The sequence below is a fragment of the Trichomycterus rosablanca genome, chromosome 9 (genome assembly GCF_030014385.1).
Source record: "Trichomycterus rosablanca isolate fTriRos1 chromosome 9, fTriRos1.hap1, whole genome shotgun sequence".
Taxonomy (NCBI): Eukaryota; Metazoa; Chordata; class Actinopteri; order Siluriformes; family Trichomycteridae; genus Trichomycterus; species Trichomycterus rosablanca.
The window spans coordinates 32,695,503-32,715,981 of NC_085996.1; the positions used below are offsets into that span (position 1 = coordinate 32,695,503).

Genomic DNA, 20,479 nt, shown 5'->3' on the forward strand with positions numbered 1-20,479 from the left:
CTCTGGTAATGGTTGACTGGGAACCTACACAAACGTGATTGGCTATGTCTGTGGGAGGATGGGCGAAAGAATTCTTTATTGCTTCTGTAGTTGCTGCCTCTGCTGGAGGGTGTCTGCACAAGGATGGACAATAATAGGGATCAGTACGTGACTCAGGTATGTGTTGGAGGGACTGTGTTAGGTACAACCCTCCTTGGTCAGGATAGGGGTTTGCAGATGGAGGAAAGATACAACTGGGTAATTGGATATGACTAGATAGGGAATTAAAGGGAAGGATGTGTGTGGCATTGTATATATATATTGCATGTCACGTTACATCACAGAAAAGTTATGGCAAGCCTTATGCTACCATTTACAATAAGCACAGCTGAGCCAGAGCAAAATGAGGAGAGACAATGCAGAGAATAGAACTGAAATCTGACTAAACATGGTGAGCAGAAATATGAAACAAAACAAAATGTAGCAATAAAAATAGTCTAGTATAAAGATTGCACAAGTATAAAGAAATCCATGTTATTTACTACAGTTTTTTTTCCAACTTGAAGCCATTGTCAATGAATACCACAACCTCAGTATTTTGTTTGGGTCAGTAATTGTACTTTAAGCATTTTATTGGCTGAAAAAGGGAGCGAGGGAGTGAAACGGACAAAGAGAGAACGAGAGGGAACTAGGCTATTATGCTGAGACCAGCAGAACGGCAGAATCTCTCAACCATGACACTGAGCTTCAGCACAGGCCATAAATCACTAGTGCCGCAGTGCTGCCTGTTCTCACACACATTAACTGCTGTTAACCCAGACACACATTCACACACACCTATACACACACGGTGTAATCGTTACTGCATACTCCTGGTTTATACAATTGCAAAATGGAGTAAAACCGCTGCAGTAACCAAAACCTCTTTCACCTACCAAACCCATAGAAATCAGCCTTAAAATGAATTGTAAAGCAAATATCCGACACCTTACATCCAGACTGATTAATACAGCTGCAAAAATATACAAAAAACTGTAACTTTTCTGCTAAGCTAGAAATGGCTTTAAATTATGTCTTTATCAGTGACTGATGAAGCAAATGAACAAAGAAAATTAATGATGTGTTTTAGAGTTTAACAGGATACTTAGTTAATAGTGCCATCTCATAGTTGTTTAACTCCTACATAATGTTGTTGTAGAACGTACTGCTAGTCTGTATGACCCAAAGTTTGGTTACAACATGATTAAACCACTTGGAACCCAAAAACAACCTTTAATTTCCTTTAGCTGTGATGTGTTTTATAAACACCGCTCAGAAATTTAAGTGCTCAAGGTGTGTAGCAACCCTGGTGAAAACTAAGGGTCACTGATACTGAGAGTGAAGATAATTGCATTGAACCAAAAGGGCAATAGGTATAAGAAGATTTTCAAGCCCTTAAACATTGCTAGAGACATAGCTGAGAATGTTTTCTGGAAGTTTCAAACTTATGTTGAAGCTTCAAACCTGCCTGGCTCTGGGAGAAAGGCCCTAGCATCTCATCAGGACATCAAAGGAAAAAAACTATATGTTAGTGCAAGAGAATTTTAGGATGACCTAACAAATGCTGGGACAAATGTCAGATAGTGTCAACTATAAGATCACTTAACAACCAAGAACGTCATGGCCAGACTCTACAAAACACACTATTCTTGACAGATAGTTCTGAAACAGCTCTATGGAGTAACAAATCAAAACTGGAACTGTTTAGCCTTATGGATCAGCAGTTTGTCTGGCTCAGGAAAGATGAGGCTTATGACCTCAAGAAAACTGTGCCCACGGTCAAGCATGGAGGCGAGTCTGTGATTAAGTATGGATGATTTTTAGCTGCAGAAACTGACAGTCTTGATTGTGTGACTGTACCACAGCATTTTGATGAGGAACAATCTGCCTTCTGTGATAAAATTGAATTTTGGTGATAATTGGACTTTCCAGCAAGACAATGATCCTAAGGACACCTCCAAGTCCACCAAAGCTTGGTTAAGAAATCACTTCTGGAAAATCCTGGAGTGGCCCTCTTCCACTCCAGATTTAAATTCCATAGTAAATTTTTGGTGGGATTTAAAGAAAGCGGTTGCAGCATGAAACCCATCAAACCTCAATGAGCTAGAAGTAGTTCCCTTGTAGTAAAACTTTTGCGGGAGACGAATGGGCAAGAATTCCACAAGACTGGTGTCAGAGCTTGTTAACACTTACCGAAATTGCTTATTAGAGGTTTTAAAGGCAAAAGAATGTTCCACTTGCTGCTCCAAGTACCGTAGCTGGGGGTTGAATAACACATGATGCACATGGACAAATGTCAGGAGAACTAGATGTTTTTTTTCTACATTTCAACTCAAATGTCTTAAAAATGCTTGTTTATTTATTAAAAATGTTCTGTTAAATGAGACTTCTTATTACATATTTTCATTCCATTACACAGCACTATAATATCTTTTAACTATACAGTAGGATCTGGTAAATAGGATACAAAAGTATTTCTCTTGATATTATTATAATTGTTTTAGTAAGAATTGATTGTTTAATTAAATACTGTGTAATGTTTTATTATAAAATCGACATGTGTACAGTGTTGTGCTGGGCTGAACTGCTTCTTCCTCTGTTCACACACAGGTGATCCTGCCTGAGCTGGCAGTGCTGAGGATTGCTGTGTATGATGATAATAATAAGCTAATTGGCCAGAGGATTCTGCCATTGGATGGCCTGCAGGCCGGGTATAGACACATCTCCCTGAGAAACGAGGGCAACAAACCCCTCTCTCTACCCACCATCTTCTGCAACATCGTCCTTAAGACCTACGTACCTGATGGATTTGGGGGTGAGTTGCATACACACACACACACACACACACACACAGTACAATTACCTACAATCCTACACTGTACATCATCCCTACACTACAATCCTACACTGCACATCATCCCAACACTACATTGTGCCTACACAGACTAATGTTTGGTTTTAAGATTAGGAAGTGGGCCGTGTGTTTCTAAAGAGCTGAATTAAACCTGGATATGACTCAGTCCACCTACTAATCCACCACGAACACATGCACACACACACACAAACATGATACACACGATACATGCTATGATACTGAAAGGGGGCTATTCACATTTGGCTATTTTTTATATATTAAAAAAGGTTGTGTAATGGTAGAGATTAAAAATGCTGTATTTCTCTTTAAAGCTTTCAATTCCTTTCTGTTATAAAAAATAAAGGGGAATACTGGATCAACAGATCCAGATCTTAAACATTCTAGTTTAGGCCAGAACGTTGATTCTTGATGTATTAGTAAGAGACCGTCACTGATACTCTTACTACATGATACAGACACAGTATTACAGCCAGTCTAGTTCTCTCAGGGTTTTTGTAGTTAATGGTTTGAAGAAACATTCAAGCTTAGCATTGTGTATTGTTACAAAATAGCCAACAGTGACTCTTTCCCATTAACATAGTTGCATTAGGCTGTTTTTGCAGTTCTTAGTGCCAAAATTAGGTTTAGCAAAACATTCTAGGGGCTGTTTTTGCTTAGTGGCTTAGTGGGAAGCACTGTCGCCTCACAGCAAGAAGGTCCTGGGTTTGATCCCCAGGCGGGGCCCCCGTTCCAGGTCCTTTCTGTGCGGAGTTTGCATGTTGTCTCCGTGTCTGCGTGGGATTCCTCCGGGAGCTCCGGTTTCCTCCCATAGTCCAAAAACATGCAGTCAGGTTAATTGGAGACACTGAATTGCCCTGTAAGTGAATGGGTGTGTGTATGTGTGTGTGTGTGCCCTGCGATGAATGAATGAATAAATACATTCTAGTATTTTCATACTCCAATTTATGTTTGTTTCAATTTCAGCACCGGTACTGTTTTGTTTTAATAAGTATATTAATCTGTTTTAAGGTCAGTGTAAATTTTACTGTTAAATCAGTACTACCTCTGTCATTGCATTGAAACCTTGCATCTACACACCGCACTCCAAACACATCTCTGGCCTGCAGCCATGCCCTAGATCTCTCCAGATGATGTGTGCTTGAGTGTATGTGTGTTTCAGTGTGCCAGCTGCCTTTAAACACTTGATAATGCAAAGTAAAAAGCATGGATAAACCATAAACTCCCCAGAAACATGCACATTGAAGTCTTTACTAGTTTAAAAATGTTCATATGTTCAAACTATAAATTTGGGGTGGCATGGTGGCTCAGTGGGTAGCACTGTTGCCTCACAGCAAGAAGGTCCTGGGTTAGATTTCTAGGTGGAGCAGTCTGGGTCCTTTCTGTGTGGAGTTTGCATGTTCTCCCTGTGTCTGTGAGGGTTGCCCGTAGGTGTGAATGTGTGTGTTGTAGGGCAGTTGTAGCTTAGAGGTTAATACATTTTAAGGTTAAGGTACTGGACTAGAATCGAAAGGTTGCTTGTTCACTGCCAGGTTGCCACTGTTGGGCCCTTGATAAAGGCCCTTAACCCTCAATTGCCTAGACAATGTATACTGTCACAGTACTGTAAGTAGCTTTGGATAAAGGCGTCTGCTAAATGTTGAAAATGTAAATGTAATGTAATTGTGTGTGTGTTTGCCCTGAGATGGGCTGACAACCTGTCCAGCGTGTTTTCTACCTTTCAACCCTAAATAGTAAAAAATGGTGGTAAAACAGATAGTAAATGAATACATTAATGAACAATTAATTTGCTGTTTTATAAACAAAAGATTGTAGATCATTGTCTTTTCCCAGTGCCTAGATGTTCTCCTTTTGTTGATTTTTTTAAGCCGACTAATCAGATTTGGCACCAGGTTTGGCTGTCCAGGTTCCTGTTCTCGCCTCTTTGAGAGGTTATAATAACATGCATGAATATGTGCGTTTGATTAGCATGTGCTGAATAGACACATAGTCCTCTCTCGCAGCAGTGTGTTGTGAGAGGCTTGTTGAGAATATGTGTCTGGCCAAGGTTATTGTCTTTCTTTAGCTGCTCCTTTGTGCTGCTTCTCAGTTCATGCTGCTGGCCAGCATGCTTAGCCCTGATTATTAAAAGCATTATTTATTCCATGTGCTGGCCAAGAACAGATGTGGATAATATAATACCATAACAATAATAAAAACAATCCAATTTAATGCAGAATCCTGATTTGATTTCGTCTTTGATCATAAATGAATGCAGTGTTTTGTGTTTATTTCTATTTATTCATTTGTAGGATGCATTCCAAATGATAGACATGCTTAGCAGTTGATCATGCAGCAGATTATTTGAAAACATGAATCTCCAAAATGCGACAAAAATAGAAACAGTGTGGTGAATGAGTCATGAATCAAATGAATCATAATTGCTCGAATCATGAATCAAACAAATCATAATTGTTTGTTAATTAATTCACTTTGGGCAAACAGAAACAGATTATGTACAAAATAATTAGAAAAGTCTATGACAAGTGTGTTTTCACCGGTGATGCCATTTCCATAGAAACAGTTTGGTGAATGAATCATGAATCAAATGAATCATAATTGCGCAAATCATGAGTCAAATAATTGTTAAATAATTCACTTTAGGCTAACAGAAATGGATTAAGTACAAAATAATTAGAAAAGTCTATGACAAGTGTGTTTGCACCGGTATATGCAATTTCCTTAGAAACAGTATGGTGAATGAATCATGAATTAAATGAATCATAATTGCTCGAATCATAAGTCAAATAATCACAATTGCTTGTTAAATAATTCATTTCAGGCAAATAGAAACCAATTAAGTACAAAATAATTAGAAAAGTCTATGACAAGTGTGTTTGCACAGGCGGATGCAATTTCCATAGAAACAGTATGGTGAATGAATTGTGAATCAAATGAATCATAATTGCTCAAATCATGAATCAAGTAATCACAATTGCTTGTTAAAAAATTAATTTTAGGCAAGTAGAAGTACAAAATAATTAGTAAAGTCTATGACAAGTGTGTTTGCACAGGCGGATGCAATTTCCATAGAAACAGTATGGTGAATGAATTGTGAATCAAATGAATCACAATTGCTCAAATCATGAATCAAGTAATCACAATTGCTTGTTAAAAAATTAATTTTAGGCAAATAGAAACCAATTAAGTACAAAATAATTAGTAAAGTCTATGACAAGTGTGTTTGCACAGGTGGAAATTTCCACCTTCACCTGTGCAAACACACTTGTCTTAGACTTTTCTAATTAGTTTTCGCTGGTCAATAGTACTAGTGTTACAGTTTTTACGCTAGATGCTGTACCCCTAAGTGTTTTTTCTGTAAAACTTAATGTAATAAACATAGTACTTTTCACCCTGCCTATTTTTAAATCAGTTTGTTTTCTCTTTTTCTGTATTTCTTTTAGCTATCGTGGATGCACTCTCAGACCCCAAAAAGTTTCTCTCGATAGCAGAGAAGAGGGCCGACCAAATGAGAGCTCTTGGAATTGAGACGGTATGTTTATTTCACAAATTCTTGGCTGTGTCTGTATTTGTGAGTATTCACCGCTTTTCTAAGTAAACCTGCTGTCTTAACATAGAGTGACATTGCGGACGTGCCAAATGAATTGTCCAAGAGTGATAAGAGGGGTAAATCGAATCAGGTGAAGACCAGCGTGACCCCTCAGACCAGTTCAGACATGGGTCAGAGCTATAGCGGCACTCAGAGTAATAACTCTGAAACCAAGAAAGGTAAGACGGATCAGTACAGACAGAAAAAAATCTTAATCATTTAAAACAGGTTTAAAATGTATTTTTTACGTTTGTTACTTACTTAAGCCGCATGTACTCCCAGCAATTAATTTGACCTTTTAATAAAATAAGTTGCTCTATGCATTTCGAACTTTATTACTGATTGGGGGCAGCACTGTGGCCTGGTGGGTAGCACTGTCGGCTCACAGCAAGCAGGTTCTGGGTTCGATTCCCAGGTGGAGCGGTCTGGGTCCTTTCTGTGTGGGGTTTGCATGCTCTCCCCGAGTCTGCGTGGGTTTCCTCCAGGAACTCCGGTTTCCTCCCACAGTCCAAAGACGTGCAAGTGAGGTGAATTGTGTTTGATATTGAACACATTATATTTAATTCACTGATCATAGTCTTTTTAATACCTTATGCTAAAGAAAATAGGCCTGGATATATTGCACTGGATAAACCTGGTCCACATGAGCTTTTGTCCATGGTCATAGCCGGTGGACATTTGTTTACAAATCACACAAAAGTGATTTCCTGGCTGCATCTCAAACCACATGCTATGTGCTACATAGTGTGTAACTATACCATTAATAGTGCACTAATTACACATTCTGTTAAGTTCATTGGAGTATGGTTTGGAATGCAGCCTGTTTAAATCAGTCATTTCTTATTACTAACAGTTTGAAACATTCAAAAGGTTTTGTTAGAGATCCAGATCCAGTCCAGAGAGTGTACTGCTGCCCCTTACATTCCTAGTATTTTATAATAGAAAATAAACATCTTTTTTATGGCTGTTGTTGTTCTTACAGACGCTGCATTGGTGAACCAGGTTACCATTGAGGATTTAAAACAGATGAAGGTAAGTCTTTATTTGTAATGGAAATTGTTAGTTGTATATAATTATTAATAAAATGATATATGTTAATCATTTGTCTTAAATGAAATGTATTATTTAATATTTAATAAGCAACTTATGGATCACTTGCTTTTTTCTAGTCTTATGTCAAACTGATAAAGAAGCAGCAAAAAGAGCTAAACTCATTGAAGAAAAGACATGGAAAGGTTTGTATACTTTAAAAAATTTTCAGGTAAATCTGTTCTTTTTATCTTTAATCTTTTTCATGTCTTAATGACACCTGCTTCTTAATAAGTATAGCCTGTCACCTAATGCTATCAAGATCCATTTTGCTTATCTTTGATCCAGTGTTTAAGAGCAGGCACTCATTAGAATTGCTAAGAGTCTGGTGCTTTCTGAGATGTGCAGATTAAGATTGATGCGACAACTGCGAGGCTAATGCTGCTAACAAGCAACAACTATTTTAGCATGATGCAAACCAAGGAAAGAACTTGGCCATGTAAGTGACAAGATATAGCAAAATGGAAAGTTGCTCTTATCTAGTCCTGCCACACTCTTGTTTGAGGTAATAGTTCTATGTGTTGTGTTTAGATTATGGAAATGAAGCACACGCTGATCATGCTTCCAAGGTTGCCATATTTTTCTTTTGTAAACAAAGAGGCACTTAAGTCAAACGTTTTTGCTCTTAATATCATTGTCCATTTTATAGTATCTTCTCACTACACATGCATAACATACATTCAATTATCCATTCATTTTCTGTTTTATTACTACTTTATCCTGGTCAGGGTTGCAGTGGTTCTGATTAATTGGGCGAAAGGCAGAATACACCTCAAACAGGTCGCCAGTCCAAAACAGGGCAGACACTCACAGACACACACTTTTAGGGTAATTCAGTAGTTGAAACTGTCCAGACTGCATTTCTTTGGACTTGTGGGAGGACACTGGAGCACCCAGAGGAAACCCCAACACCACAGTGCGTCCCACATGCGTAACATGACATTTTATAAGAACTAGTGTGCTTTAATCATTTATGGTAGGGAAAAATGGGGGCATTTTATTTTTGGTCAAATGATCACTTCAAGCACCTTTTGTAAATGAGTATTTCTTTATGTGTTGCCAGGAAATTATAGCTATTGTCAAGGAACTAATATATTAATAAAGCCTTTTAGTCTTCAATAGTTTTCAATGTAAGCGTTTTGAACTGTTTTTAGGAGCACAGCGCCATGCAAAAGTCTCATTGCACCCAGGTGGACAAGATGGTGGCACAGCATGACAAAGATAAATTTACTCTGGAGAAGCTGCTAGATAAAGCAATCAAAAAGAAAGGGTAATTAACTCTGTTCAATTAAACATGCTTTACTGTTTAAGTAATTTTATACACATGAAAACACTATTTGTTTGTTCTGCTTTGTTCCCCTGCAGAGAAAATAACTGTTCTGAGTTAAAGAAGGAGATGGTGGTAAAAGTGGAGACCCTCACATCAGACCATAAAGCAAAGGTATTCTTCCCCAGTGTAAAATCACTGAATGGGTTAGACCCAGAATACATCTCAGAAATGTTTAGAGAATATAAACCCAGTAGATCTCTTAGATCCATGGAGTCCAAACTAAACATGGTGAAGCAGCATTTAGCTGTTGGGCTGCATATAACTGGAACAGACTGCCAGGAGATATTAGATGTTCCTTAAATGTAGAAATCTTTAAATCCAGGTTAAAAAAAAATTTCTTTTTTCTTGTGCCTATGATTGAGCTTGAAATATTTGCTATTACCCTCATTTTACCATATTTCTTTTAGTTTTTCATGCTCTTCTAAATTGTAGGGTATATTTTACTATATTTTCTTTTAGTTTTCATGTTCTTAATTTTTTTTATCTCTCTTGTTTTAATTTCATATTCCCTAAATTGTAGGTTATATTTTACAATATTTTCTTTAAATTTTTCATGTCCTTAATTTTTTATCTCTCTTGTTTGAATTTCATGTTGTCTTAATTGTAACTAAATGTTTGCAAGAAGTCTTTCTGAGGTTCTAGATCTCAGGAATGTTTTAATGCTTTTAATTAATTTTTTCCTTATGTAAAGCACTTTGAAGTGCCACTGTGTATGAAAGGTGCTATACAAATAAACTTGCCTTGCCTTGCCTTGCCCAGATCTATCTGAACAATTGTACCTGTCAGATTCTCACATAGAATCATAGCAAGCATGAAAAGCCACACTATGAATGCTGCAAATAGACCATTACTAGTGTAGGTGTCTCATCCAGACAGCAGAGATCATAACTGCACAGTGGTAGTGAGACCCATTCGATCCCCCCGTGGATGGCCAGTGGTGCCTGTGTGAGTGCACGGTTTGGTCGAAAAGACTATCTGGTGTTTAAACTCAGGAGTTCAAGATCTCTAAACAATGTTTTTGTGTGTATTTTATATTTATGGTAAAGTAAATATCGCACAGTCTGGTTTTTAAATTCAATATGAAAAAATGCTCTCAAGTTCAAACTGTGAATCATGAATAACAGTGACACATTTTTTGGGAAGCTCCCACTCAGCACACCCTGGATGTAAGTGTAAAAACACTGCTAGTGCAAAGTAGGTCTACAGTCTGCATATAAATGTGGGTGATTAAAGTATGAACTTATTGCTGTCCGTGCACTGATCCCACATAGATAAATAAAGAGTTAGCATCATGAGTGTAAGGTAAGTTATGTAACAGGCTATTATCCTGCAGGTGAAGGATATTGTTGCCCAGCACACAAAAGAATGGTCTGAGATGATCCACTCCCACAGCACAGAGGAGCAGGAGATGAAGGATGCACATGTAACACAGCAGTGTGATCATCTGAAGAAACTGCTGTCCACTGTGCAGGAGCAGCAGACTCAGCAGCTCAAACTCATCCATGAAAGGTAAGTGTGTGAGATAGTGGGGGTGCCAGTATTTTTTTCTTTCTTTTAGCAGTACTTTTTAACCAACCTGCTAAGCATGCCCCTGCCAAGTGGCATTGTTGCTTACTGTCGGCCAAGTCACCAGGTTTGCATTAATAAGCGCTTAACTTGCCATGTAAGACACACACACATTACACAGACGTAATTGGCTATGTCTTGGTGGGGATGGTCGAAGCCCCAAGATGGGTTGCCACCCTGTCAGGGTATACCTGATTTGTGCTTGTGTGTCCAGGAAAGCTGGACCTACTGCGACCCTGACCAGAATAAAGTGTTGACTGTAGTGATATGGTGATATGAATATTTCCAAGGGCTTTAAAAAAATCTGTTTTATCTTCATCTTGCCTCATGTGGTCTTTGAATGTCAACATTTTGTCTTGAATAAAAAAAATTAAAACAACAAAAAATAAGAGTTTTTGTTGCAGCAAACAAAAAAAAAACCTAAGTTGATGGTCAGGCATGTTAGGATAAAAAATTACATGTATTGTGAACAATAGAGAGTTAAGAGTTGTTGGGGGGGCGGGGGACTCAACAATAGCAATTTGTTGATAGTGAGGCTTAAACCAATAACCTTCTGATCACCAGTCCAGTATCGTGACCACTGAGCAATACAACTTACTTCTTTTTACTTTTACAGAATGCCTGCAGAGAACCAGATTTAACTGACATTTATATGAATCCCTGGCTCATAGGTCATTATGTCCGTGTGCTGTAGGCATATCTTCTTACAGTGCCAGCAAAGCTACATGTCTGGCATTTGTTTGAGCATAATAAGTCATATAATAGTATTCTTATCATTAATAATCTAATTAGGATTCTCAGTCTGTAAAGTTGATCTAAGATGACTTGAGAAATGATGCCCCCTAAGCAAACTCATTGTTTTTTTAATAAACAGTAAAATACTGTGTGTCCTTTTTAAAGATTGAGTATTTTACTGATTAATGTACACAGACAGAGCAAAGAGATGAAGGCTAACCAGGCCAAGACATCCATGGAGAACAGCAAAGCTATCAGCCAAGACAAGAGCATTAAAAACAAGGCTGAGAGAGAGAGGTATGGACACATGTTTCTAAACTCAGCATTAGAATGGAATCACATCCCATACTTTAACTCACCAACTGTCATGTAATACCTGTCTTATTCATTTTACAGGAGGGTGCGGGAGCTGAACAGCAGCAACACAAAAAAGTTTCTTGAGGAGCGAAAAAGGGTTGGTTGTCTCTTAGTGTCTTAATGTTTTAGAAAAATTTATGCATTTGTATATTATCTATGACTTATATGCTTATAGATCTGCATGACACCCATATAAAATAAACTAACCTGTAAAAACACTCAAGAGTTTTTACTTCATGTTTTTTTAATGTTTTAGCATATTACATTTAAATGTACCCTTTAAAAATTGACAGATCATATTTCGCATTTATTTAAAAATCATGAAGTCAGCATTTATGACATCTGTTGAAATAGGCCTAGGTAGTTGTCATTACCTTAGTATAGTTTTGAGACATACTGGAAGAAATGTAATAGAATGCCAATAAGAAATATAAAACATAGATTTACACAGACATATAATTTAATATAACATTTATATATATATTTAACTGTACTACCCTTCAACTGCACTGTATTGTAAAATAAAACGTCTCTGTGACTTTACAGTTGGCTATGAAACAGTCAAAAGAAATGGAGCAGTTGCAGAAATCCCAGCGTGAGCAGCTAGAGAAACTGGAGAAATTTAATGAGCAGGTATGTCTTTAATAAAGGTTTTTTTCAGATTTGTATGGTTAGGACCATATAAATCGAAGGCTTTGAAACACATTCATTGTTTTATTTCTTTGATCTCTTTTTTCCATGAATCACATTTTGTATTCTGAGCTCATCCATTTACATATGATTTACTTTTTTGCACAGCTTTTGAAATCACATCATGCAAACTCTCAGAGTCAAGGTAGGCTCACTCATTTCTCCATTCTGCTATAAAACTTGTGCCTTTTCTTCTGGGTGTTTTTGTTTATTTTTTTATTTTTTTTTTAGTACAGTATAGGTTATCAAGTATGGAAAGCACAAACCCTGGACCCCTGAGCAGTAATAAAGTCTGATTAATGTTAAATATGGTACCGTATCCATAATTTTGTGGACAACCAGTCTTGGTTCAGCAGTTACTGTATGTGATTACATAACAATCAACAAATATGTAGCAATTTTAAAGGACCATGTTTACTCAATTGTGTCAATTACTTTTTGCCCATATCCCAGGAGAACGCCTCAATACATGTTCCATATATGCTCAGACTTGATACAGTGAGTTTACTTTTAGGGGTTTAGATACTGACCAAAGGCAGGCTTGGGAGCATTGTTTGTTTGATTGTTTATCAGGATTTTAACGTCATGTTTTACACTTTGGCCACATTCATGACAGGAACGGTACACAAGGTTCATATCAGTTTACAAGGTTATATCGAACACAGTCATGGACAATTTAGCATCTCCAATTCACCTCACTTGCATGTCTTTGGACTGTGGGAGAAAACCAGAGCATCTGGAGTAAACCCACGCAGACATGGGGAGAACATGCAAACTCCACACAGAAAGGACCCGGACCGCCCCATCTGGGGATCGAACCCAGGACCTTCTTGCTGTGTGGCGACAGTGCTTCCCACTTCGCCACCGTGCCGCCCGCTTGGGAGCATGGAATGTTTCATTTAAAATGTAGTGTTCACTAAGCTGCTAACTCTATTAACAGATTCTTCTATAAAAAAAGAATTCCATAGATTTAGTTTTGCATATTTCAAAACAGATGAGACAGGAGCAGTAAAAAACTTTTTAGGAATGCAAAAAACACAAGTTTTGGAACTATTTACAGGTAAATAGACAACAGACAATTCTCACATAATTTGTTACAAAAGGGGTATCAATGAAAGGCTCAGTTGTTTACAAGCAGCATTAGGTCAAAAAAAAAAAAACTGTTTAAACAAATAGTCCAGCAGTTTGTGAGCAATGTTTCTCAATGCATGATTGCATGGCATATGGGGATTTTACCACTTACAATCCATAACATTATTAAAAGCTTCAGAGAATCTGGTGAAATCTAAAAACGTCTGTGACTTTTAATCCCTCAGACAGCACTACGGTAAAAATTGACATACTTCTATAATGAATAAAACCACACTTATGACTTATGAATCCCTTGGAAGACCCTTGTCCGAAAACATACTTTGTTGCTGCATCTATAAATGTAAGTTAGGACTCTTCTACATAAAGCAGAAGCCATTTATCATTAACATATAGAAATGGCGACAACTTCTATGGTCTCAGGCTCATCTGAAATGAATCACTGCAACAAAATATATGCAGTCTACTAATGAATGTACTGAAATAGTGAACATCATGTGCTCAAGGCCAAAGAGGAACAGGACCATCTTGATCATTAACAAGAGAAAGCTTAAAACCCAGCATTTGTCATGATATGTGGGTGTATTATTGGCATGGGTGACTTGCACATTAGTGAAGGCACCATTAATGCTGATGGGTGCGTATTCGTTTTGAAACAACTTTTTTTAAAGAGACCACCATGCTTCTCAAAACGGTGTTAATTTAATTTCTGCATGTGTTGCAACACTGAGGCACCATAGTAAGAAAGGACAGGTGCAGTCCAGACTGGTTTCCAACTGAAAAACATTTGGCTTATGAAGCACAATATATGACAAGTGAGACCTCAGACCCTCTAGCAGCTAAAATGTTATATTAAGCAAGAATGGAAAGGAAATTAATAATATATATATATACCAATCAGGCATAACATTAAAACCACCTCGTTTCTACACTCACTGTCCATTTTATCAGCTCCACTTACCATATAGAAGCACTTTGTAGTTCTACAATTAGTGACTGTACTCCATCTGTTTCTCTACATACCTTTTTAGCTTGCTTTCACCCTGTTCTTTAATGGTCAGGACCACCACAGAGCAGGTATTATTTGGGTGGTGGGTCATTCTCAGCACTGCAGTGACACTGACATGGTGGTGGTGTGTTAGTGTGTGTTGTGCTGGTATGAGTGGATAAGACACAGCAGCACTGCTGGAGTTTTTAACAGCTCACTGTCACTACTGGACTGAGAATAGTCCACCAACCAAAAATATCCAGCCAACAGCGCCCCGTGGGCAGCATCCTGTGACCACTGATACAGGTCTTGAAGATGACCTCAAACAGCAGCAATAGATGAGTGATTGTCTCTGACTTTAAATCTACAAGGTGGACCAACTAGGTAGGAGTGTCTAATAGAGTGGACAGTGAGTGGAGTATTTAAAAACTGTGTCTGATCCACTCATACCAGCACAACACACACTAACACACCACCACCATGTCAGTGTCACTGCAGTGCTGAGAATGACCCACCACCCAAATAATACCTGCTCTGTAGTGGTCCTGTGGGGGTCCTGACCATTGAAGAACAGGGTGAAAGTAGGCTAAAAAGGTATGTAGAGAAACAGATGGACTACAGTCAGTAATTGTAGAACTACAAAGTGCTTCTATATGGTAAGTGGAGCTGATAAAATGGACAGTGAGTGTAGAAACCTGTAGGTGGTTTTAATGTTATGGCTGATCGGTGTATTTATAAACCAGTGACATATATTATATGTATTTATTTATTAGAGACGGTTTATCCAAACAACTATTTATTTACTATTTTATTTACAACTATTTTGAAATTGGGTGTGCATTTATTCATTATTACCAGTATCATTATATGTTGTGTTGATGACCGTTTTAAAAAGAATGACCTTATAGTGCTTGTTTCTACATGATTACATCTAGGTTTCTTAAGGGTCAGGTGTTTGAAAACCCTTTGTTTAAGGGTTGAAGATATGTGCCCTTGTGATCTTTCCAGGCCAAGGACATGCAGAAGATGGTGAAGCTGGAGGCGGAGATGGACCGCAGACCAGCAACAGTGGTTTAACCACGCCGTCCGTCAACTGAGAAGCCAAGAAAGAGACTCTCTCCTCTACAACTCCACTTCTACAACTCCCCGGCACTATACAACCTCTGCTGACTCTCCTCTCTGTGGACCCTATGGAACCAAAAATATTGCCCCACCCCACTAAAGTGTCCCTTAGCTGTTCCTTCTACCCAGCTCTTTCTTTCCTTTCTTACCTGAACACTCTCTAATATCGACCTCTGTCTGTAGTCCGTCCTTACTACCGAGGTGCTCTTTCTGCCGGCTTTAACAGCACTATGTGTACCTCTGGAAAGGCAAGACCCTGGTGAGGTGGACACACTCACTGCAAAAGTGTGTAAACGGTACCAACCAGATTCCACAGTGGCCATCACATCTCTCATGATGACCCCAAACGGACAGAACTCAGAGTTGTTCTTTGTAAACCTTTGGTCGCAGTGGTACTAGTTTATAGTAGCAGCACCAGGCAAATAAAGGCTACGCAATGATTTTTCTTTTTGTCAGCACAAATTTTGTGAACGATAGGCTACACAAGAGCTGAGTTAAATATCCTGAGCACTTTATTTGTTGTAGGCCGTCAAAGATTTTGTAGCAGCACTCAGTTTCACCTATGCTAAGAATGTAAAGTCGATCGTTCGTACACTGTATTGAGGAAGAAACTTTTTAGGAGTGAATGAAACCAAACATAGTAGACATCTTACACTGCTGTTCTTTTACTTTTTTGTTGGTATTTTTTAAGACTTAGGAAATATTAATAAACAGCTTTACAAAATTATTTTTATTTATTCATTTTAATAATTGTTTAGCCAGATTTTATCTGAAGTACCACTAAATTGTTTGTGTTTGCAGATACATTTTGACACTGTATTGTTCCTGCTGTTACATTGTTGCTTTGTTCACGTTTCCATGTTCTGATTGTTACGGTGTTGACCTTCCATGGACCCTAAGCAAAAACCCATAGACTTCAACTAGTGGGGTGGTAGGACTTTCATCCATCATTTGGTAGGACCTTTATTTTTTGCATATTGCACTTATTTAATAGTTTATTTTGAAGTAATGGGTGTAACGATACATATAGTACTATGATACACCATAATCAAACCTAGATAAAAGTGCCCTTTGATCATAATGCTAAAAACATGGAAAGCATCTCATATTTTAGACCTTAAATTAATAAAAATAAATAACAAGTAATAATAAGTAATTGTTGTTCTTGTATTTGAGAAACCCTGTCGTATCTCAATCCTTAACGAGTGTCTCAGTACTTTTACACTGTTCCTTTGACACAGACACCCCAGCTTATCAAAGTGGTTAGGTTATAGGGCACCATTTAAGACAAGGCCTTTGTGTCTGGGGCATGCACTGCAGGGTGAATACTGATATAGCTATAAAGTAATGTTGGTTCACTGTTAATTGGTTTACTAACTAAGTGTAAGTCCTATAAAATATGTCAAAATAATTAGCACCAGGTATTTATATCAGCTCAGTCACTTGATTAGTGCTGTAAAAATTATTTAACTTTGCATCTTGCACTGTCTGTGCTAATTACACAGCTCTGCCACTGCATTTCATCCAGTCTTGTGTGCACATACACACTAGGAAAAAGTGATATCATGGTTAAAGCTGTAGTACGCATAGTATTTGCTAAATATATTTGATCATGGGTGCTTGGGTGGCACAGAGGTCTATTCTACCAGTCCACCACCACTGAGGGGTGAGGGGGTGGCTGAGACCCTGAGATGGACAGTGTTTCCATGTGAACCTGGACCAATTCAGACCATGAAAAAAGTGGTTGATGAAACTGGTGTTAAACAGTAAGGCCCGACTTACAAATAATGTTCCAATTTATCCAAAAGGTGTTCAGCGCTGTTGGGGTTGGGGCTTCGTCCAGGCCACTAAAGTTTCTCCTTACCAAACTCTCTAAATTGTTGATACAAAGTTGGAGGCAATTAATTGATGTCATTATTTTGTGCATGGAAGCAATGGATGTTTGCCTCCACAGCTTGTAGATGGTCATAGAGTATGTATCATTACACCCATAGGAAACGATCACTGATATTAGATGAGTGCAATAAAGTTTAATAGGATTTAAGAAAAGGATGCAAGCTTGAGCTTTTAGCCTGTGGCTAACCTGTTCATTAACTGGGACACCATAGAGGCCAAAAGCAAGTCTCATGTTTATGAATGTAAAAAAAAGGAAGCTGGGTTGACGTACAGTCATGTGAACCACACTTCTGATTTCTAACTCTTGCCTGAGCTGCACTGTAGTTTGGAAGTTTAACTCTGTACCTGTTGTGGGAAAAGGCAGCTCTGTCCATGGGTAATTATCTGTCATCAGGGTAAACTGATAAGCCACAGCAGTGAAATCTGATACCACTTGGTTTTGCTTGTAATAAACAGTGTTTTTGCTGTACTAGATAATAATGGGTGAGTATATTGTCTATATACTGGAATGTATAAATGTAGTTTATTTAACCAAATGGTTTAACAGTATGTTTATTACACAAGGGCTTTGGAATAGCGTGTATATGTGTGTTGTCGGAAAGCCACCTATCAATCACTAAGTTATTGTCTTTCCTTTTTTCCGATCTTTGACATGACGACTGGTACATGTATTGTGCTTTCACCACATATCTATTACCGAATAATAAGCAAAGTGCTTTTAACTTCAATCCATCGCTTACAAATGTGCCACTTGATGTTTGGTAGGATGTTTAAATTATTTTACAAATGGACATGCCAAAATAGGGGGTTATTTATATACAGGTTATATATATATTCAAATTACATATAGTGTGTCTAGAGGTTTAAGATTATATTTCATTAGTTAGAGGCTTTTTGCACTAGTTGAATGTTACAGCAACTTTCATGTAGAATTTTTTGCTATATAGTTTGCAACAACAGAGCGGATTATTTTTCCAGAACAATGTTGCTTCGAATTTCATCCTGTTTGTATTGTTTTTGGTTTCTAAGGTTTCAGCAGCTAGTCAATGGACCATTCTGTCAGTGTTTTTGTATTTATATTGTATTTGTCAAACTACTTCTAGCAATGAAAATACTTCAAAAATACAGTTGTTTCCTGCTACTTTAATACTGTTTTATAGTATGTGTTCCAATAAACTATACAGGTGTTAAATCAAACCTGACTCCCTATTGACTTCTCATAAACCTTTCATAAAGTATCTTTTTTCTAGTCAGCTTGCAATTCCTAATTCTAAATCTGCTGCCATTCGCACTACTCTCAACCTGATCAAGGAGAAAGCTCGCCACATACACCCTCCAACATGTGTCCATTCTGCACCTGCCAGTGTTGGATTTCCACAGAACTGTATTATAATACATATGTATACATATGGAGAACAATTCTATTCTTTATGTGCTCCCCCCCACCCCCAACACTCATAAAGACACCCAAACCAGTTCCGGAAATCACATATTGCTTCAGCTCAGAAGGAGACTCTGTCCGATCATTCCTTAAACTCAGACATCTGACCAGGTCAGTAGCTCTGCTGAGATTCATACTTAAGTACTGCTATAGAGCACTACACCACCTGAGCGTCCAGCACTTTTTTCCTTTCCTAGATATGGAATTAACTTAATTTGAGCACATTGTTACAATGGTTTACTTTTGTTTTTTTATTACATTTTCATTAAATTGAACATGTTTAATATTGGTTAATTAAACACGTATAATAGTAAAAATACAAAGTTTAGAATACAAAGTTTTATGTACACATTTGAATGAACTTACTTTAATGCAACACTTTGTAATTCATGGATACATGGATGGTGGCCTGCGATGGATTGGCACATGGTTTCCAGGTGGTGCTGGACCAGCTGTTACCCTGACGAGGTTAGTAAAAATATATAAATAAATGAACAATGGTGAGTAGAGTGGGTACAGAAACATGGATCCCTGTTTGATCCTCTTTCCTTCCTGTCACTGCAGTTTTGCAGGTTCTCCCTGTGTCTGTGTGGGTTTCTTCTGGCTTTCTTCCACCTCTGGAAAACACTTAAAAGTTGGCCTGCCTACTTTAAATTGCTTCTAGATGTGAGAAAGTGAGCGGTGTGTGTTTTCCTGCCTTGCACCCAGTGTTTTCTTGTTTAGCCGAACACACCGCGACCCTGAATGGAGCGGTTAGTGAAAATTATTAAAAGGATTAATAGTTTATTCTGCACGTGTTAAATGCGTTAAATCTCCATCTGTTTTTATCTTTCCTGCGCTTCCAATGTTTTGCAGTTCAAAAGCACAATCAGGGCGCCAAATGTATTCCGCTTTTCTCTGAAGTGTCTGTGATTATGACCTCATTAATGCTGAGTTACAGACTACAAAGACCGGGATGATACCGGGTCGCCTGGCAACCCACAAGGCGCAGGTATAAAGCGCGCGCAGAAAGCTCGAGATCTGCAGGTGAGTTGAACTTTCCATTGCACAAACCTAAAAAGGTTTCATCCGCACCACCAACATGCTGAAGCTTCCAGAGAAATCTGACTCCAAAACAGACACCAAGATCCTCCTGGATGCCATTTCCAAGGACAAGGCGCACCTGGCCAGGTTCATCCTGGACGCGCTGGATGGAAAGATCGTGGATGCAAAGAGCGAAGGAGATCACACCCCGCTCATCTCATCTGTGTTTCTGCAGGATTCCTGTGCCAGGGCGAAGTTTATGAACCTACTGCTTCAGAGGGGTGCAAATGTGAACCAGCAGGATGAATGCGGGCGCACTGCACTCAGTCACGCCTGTGAGAAAGGGTACCTGGATGCTGTGAAGACCCTGGTAAAGAATAATGCAGATCCAGAAATAATGGATGCATGGGGAAACACTGCTCTCATGTACGCCGCTGCTGCAGGACATTCACTAGTTGTGGAGTTCCTGGTGCGGGCTTTCAAACGGCTCGGGCTGCAAATTGACCGGCAGAATAAAGTTGGGAACTCCGCAATGCATGTGGCGAAGTATTTAGGACACACTGAGTGTTTATCTGCATTAATGTGCAGCTCAAAAAAAGCCTATGATTGGGATGCCTTAGTGGAGAGATTTGATGTTTTGCGCGCAGATGATGATGTGCAAGCACTGGAAGAGA

At 38.4% G+C, this 20,479-nt stretch overlaps 1 protein-coding gene across 7 annotated transcripts in view; it reads left to right on the forward strand.

Moving 5' to 3' along the window:
* The window catches only part of LOC134320706 (1-phosphatidylinositol 4,5-bisphosphate phosphodiesterase beta-4-like), a 114,885-nt gene extending 96,363 nt beyond the window's left edge, over positions 1-18,522 (forward strand). For 5 of the 7 annotated variants that reach the window (XM_063002257.1, XM_063002260.1, XM_063002261.1 and 2 more), the window contains 13 exons: positions 2,629-2,833; positions 6,334-6,422; positions 6,508-6,658; positions 7,462-7,511; positions 7,649-7,714; positions 8,723-8,838; positions 8,934-9,009; positions 10,232-10,407; positions 11,395-11,496; positions 11,596-11,653; positions 12,103-12,189; positions 12,355-12,391; positions 15,332-18,522. In XM_063002257.1, coding sequence (XP_062858327.1) covers positions 2,629-2,833; positions 6,334-6,422; positions 6,508-6,658; positions 7,462-7,511; positions 7,649-7,714; positions 8,723-8,838; positions 8,934-9,009; positions 10,232-10,407; positions 11,395-11,496; positions 11,596-11,653; positions 12,103-12,189; positions 12,355-12,391; positions 15,332-15,420 — 1,302 coding nt within the window. In that variant the 3' untranslated portion in view covers positions 15,421-18,522. The remainder of the gene's footprint in view (positions 1-2,628; positions 2,834-6,333; positions 6,423-6,507; positions 6,659-7,461; positions 7,512-7,648; positions 7,715-8,722; positions 8,839-8,933; positions 9,010-10,231; positions 10,408-11,394; positions 11,497-11,595; positions 11,654-12,102; positions 12,190-12,354; positions 12,392-15,331) is intronic. The other 2 variants (XM_063002259.1, XM_063002263.1) reach the window with 1 other exon arrangement.
* The last annotated feature ends 1,957 nt before the right edge of the window (positions 18,523-20,479 follow it).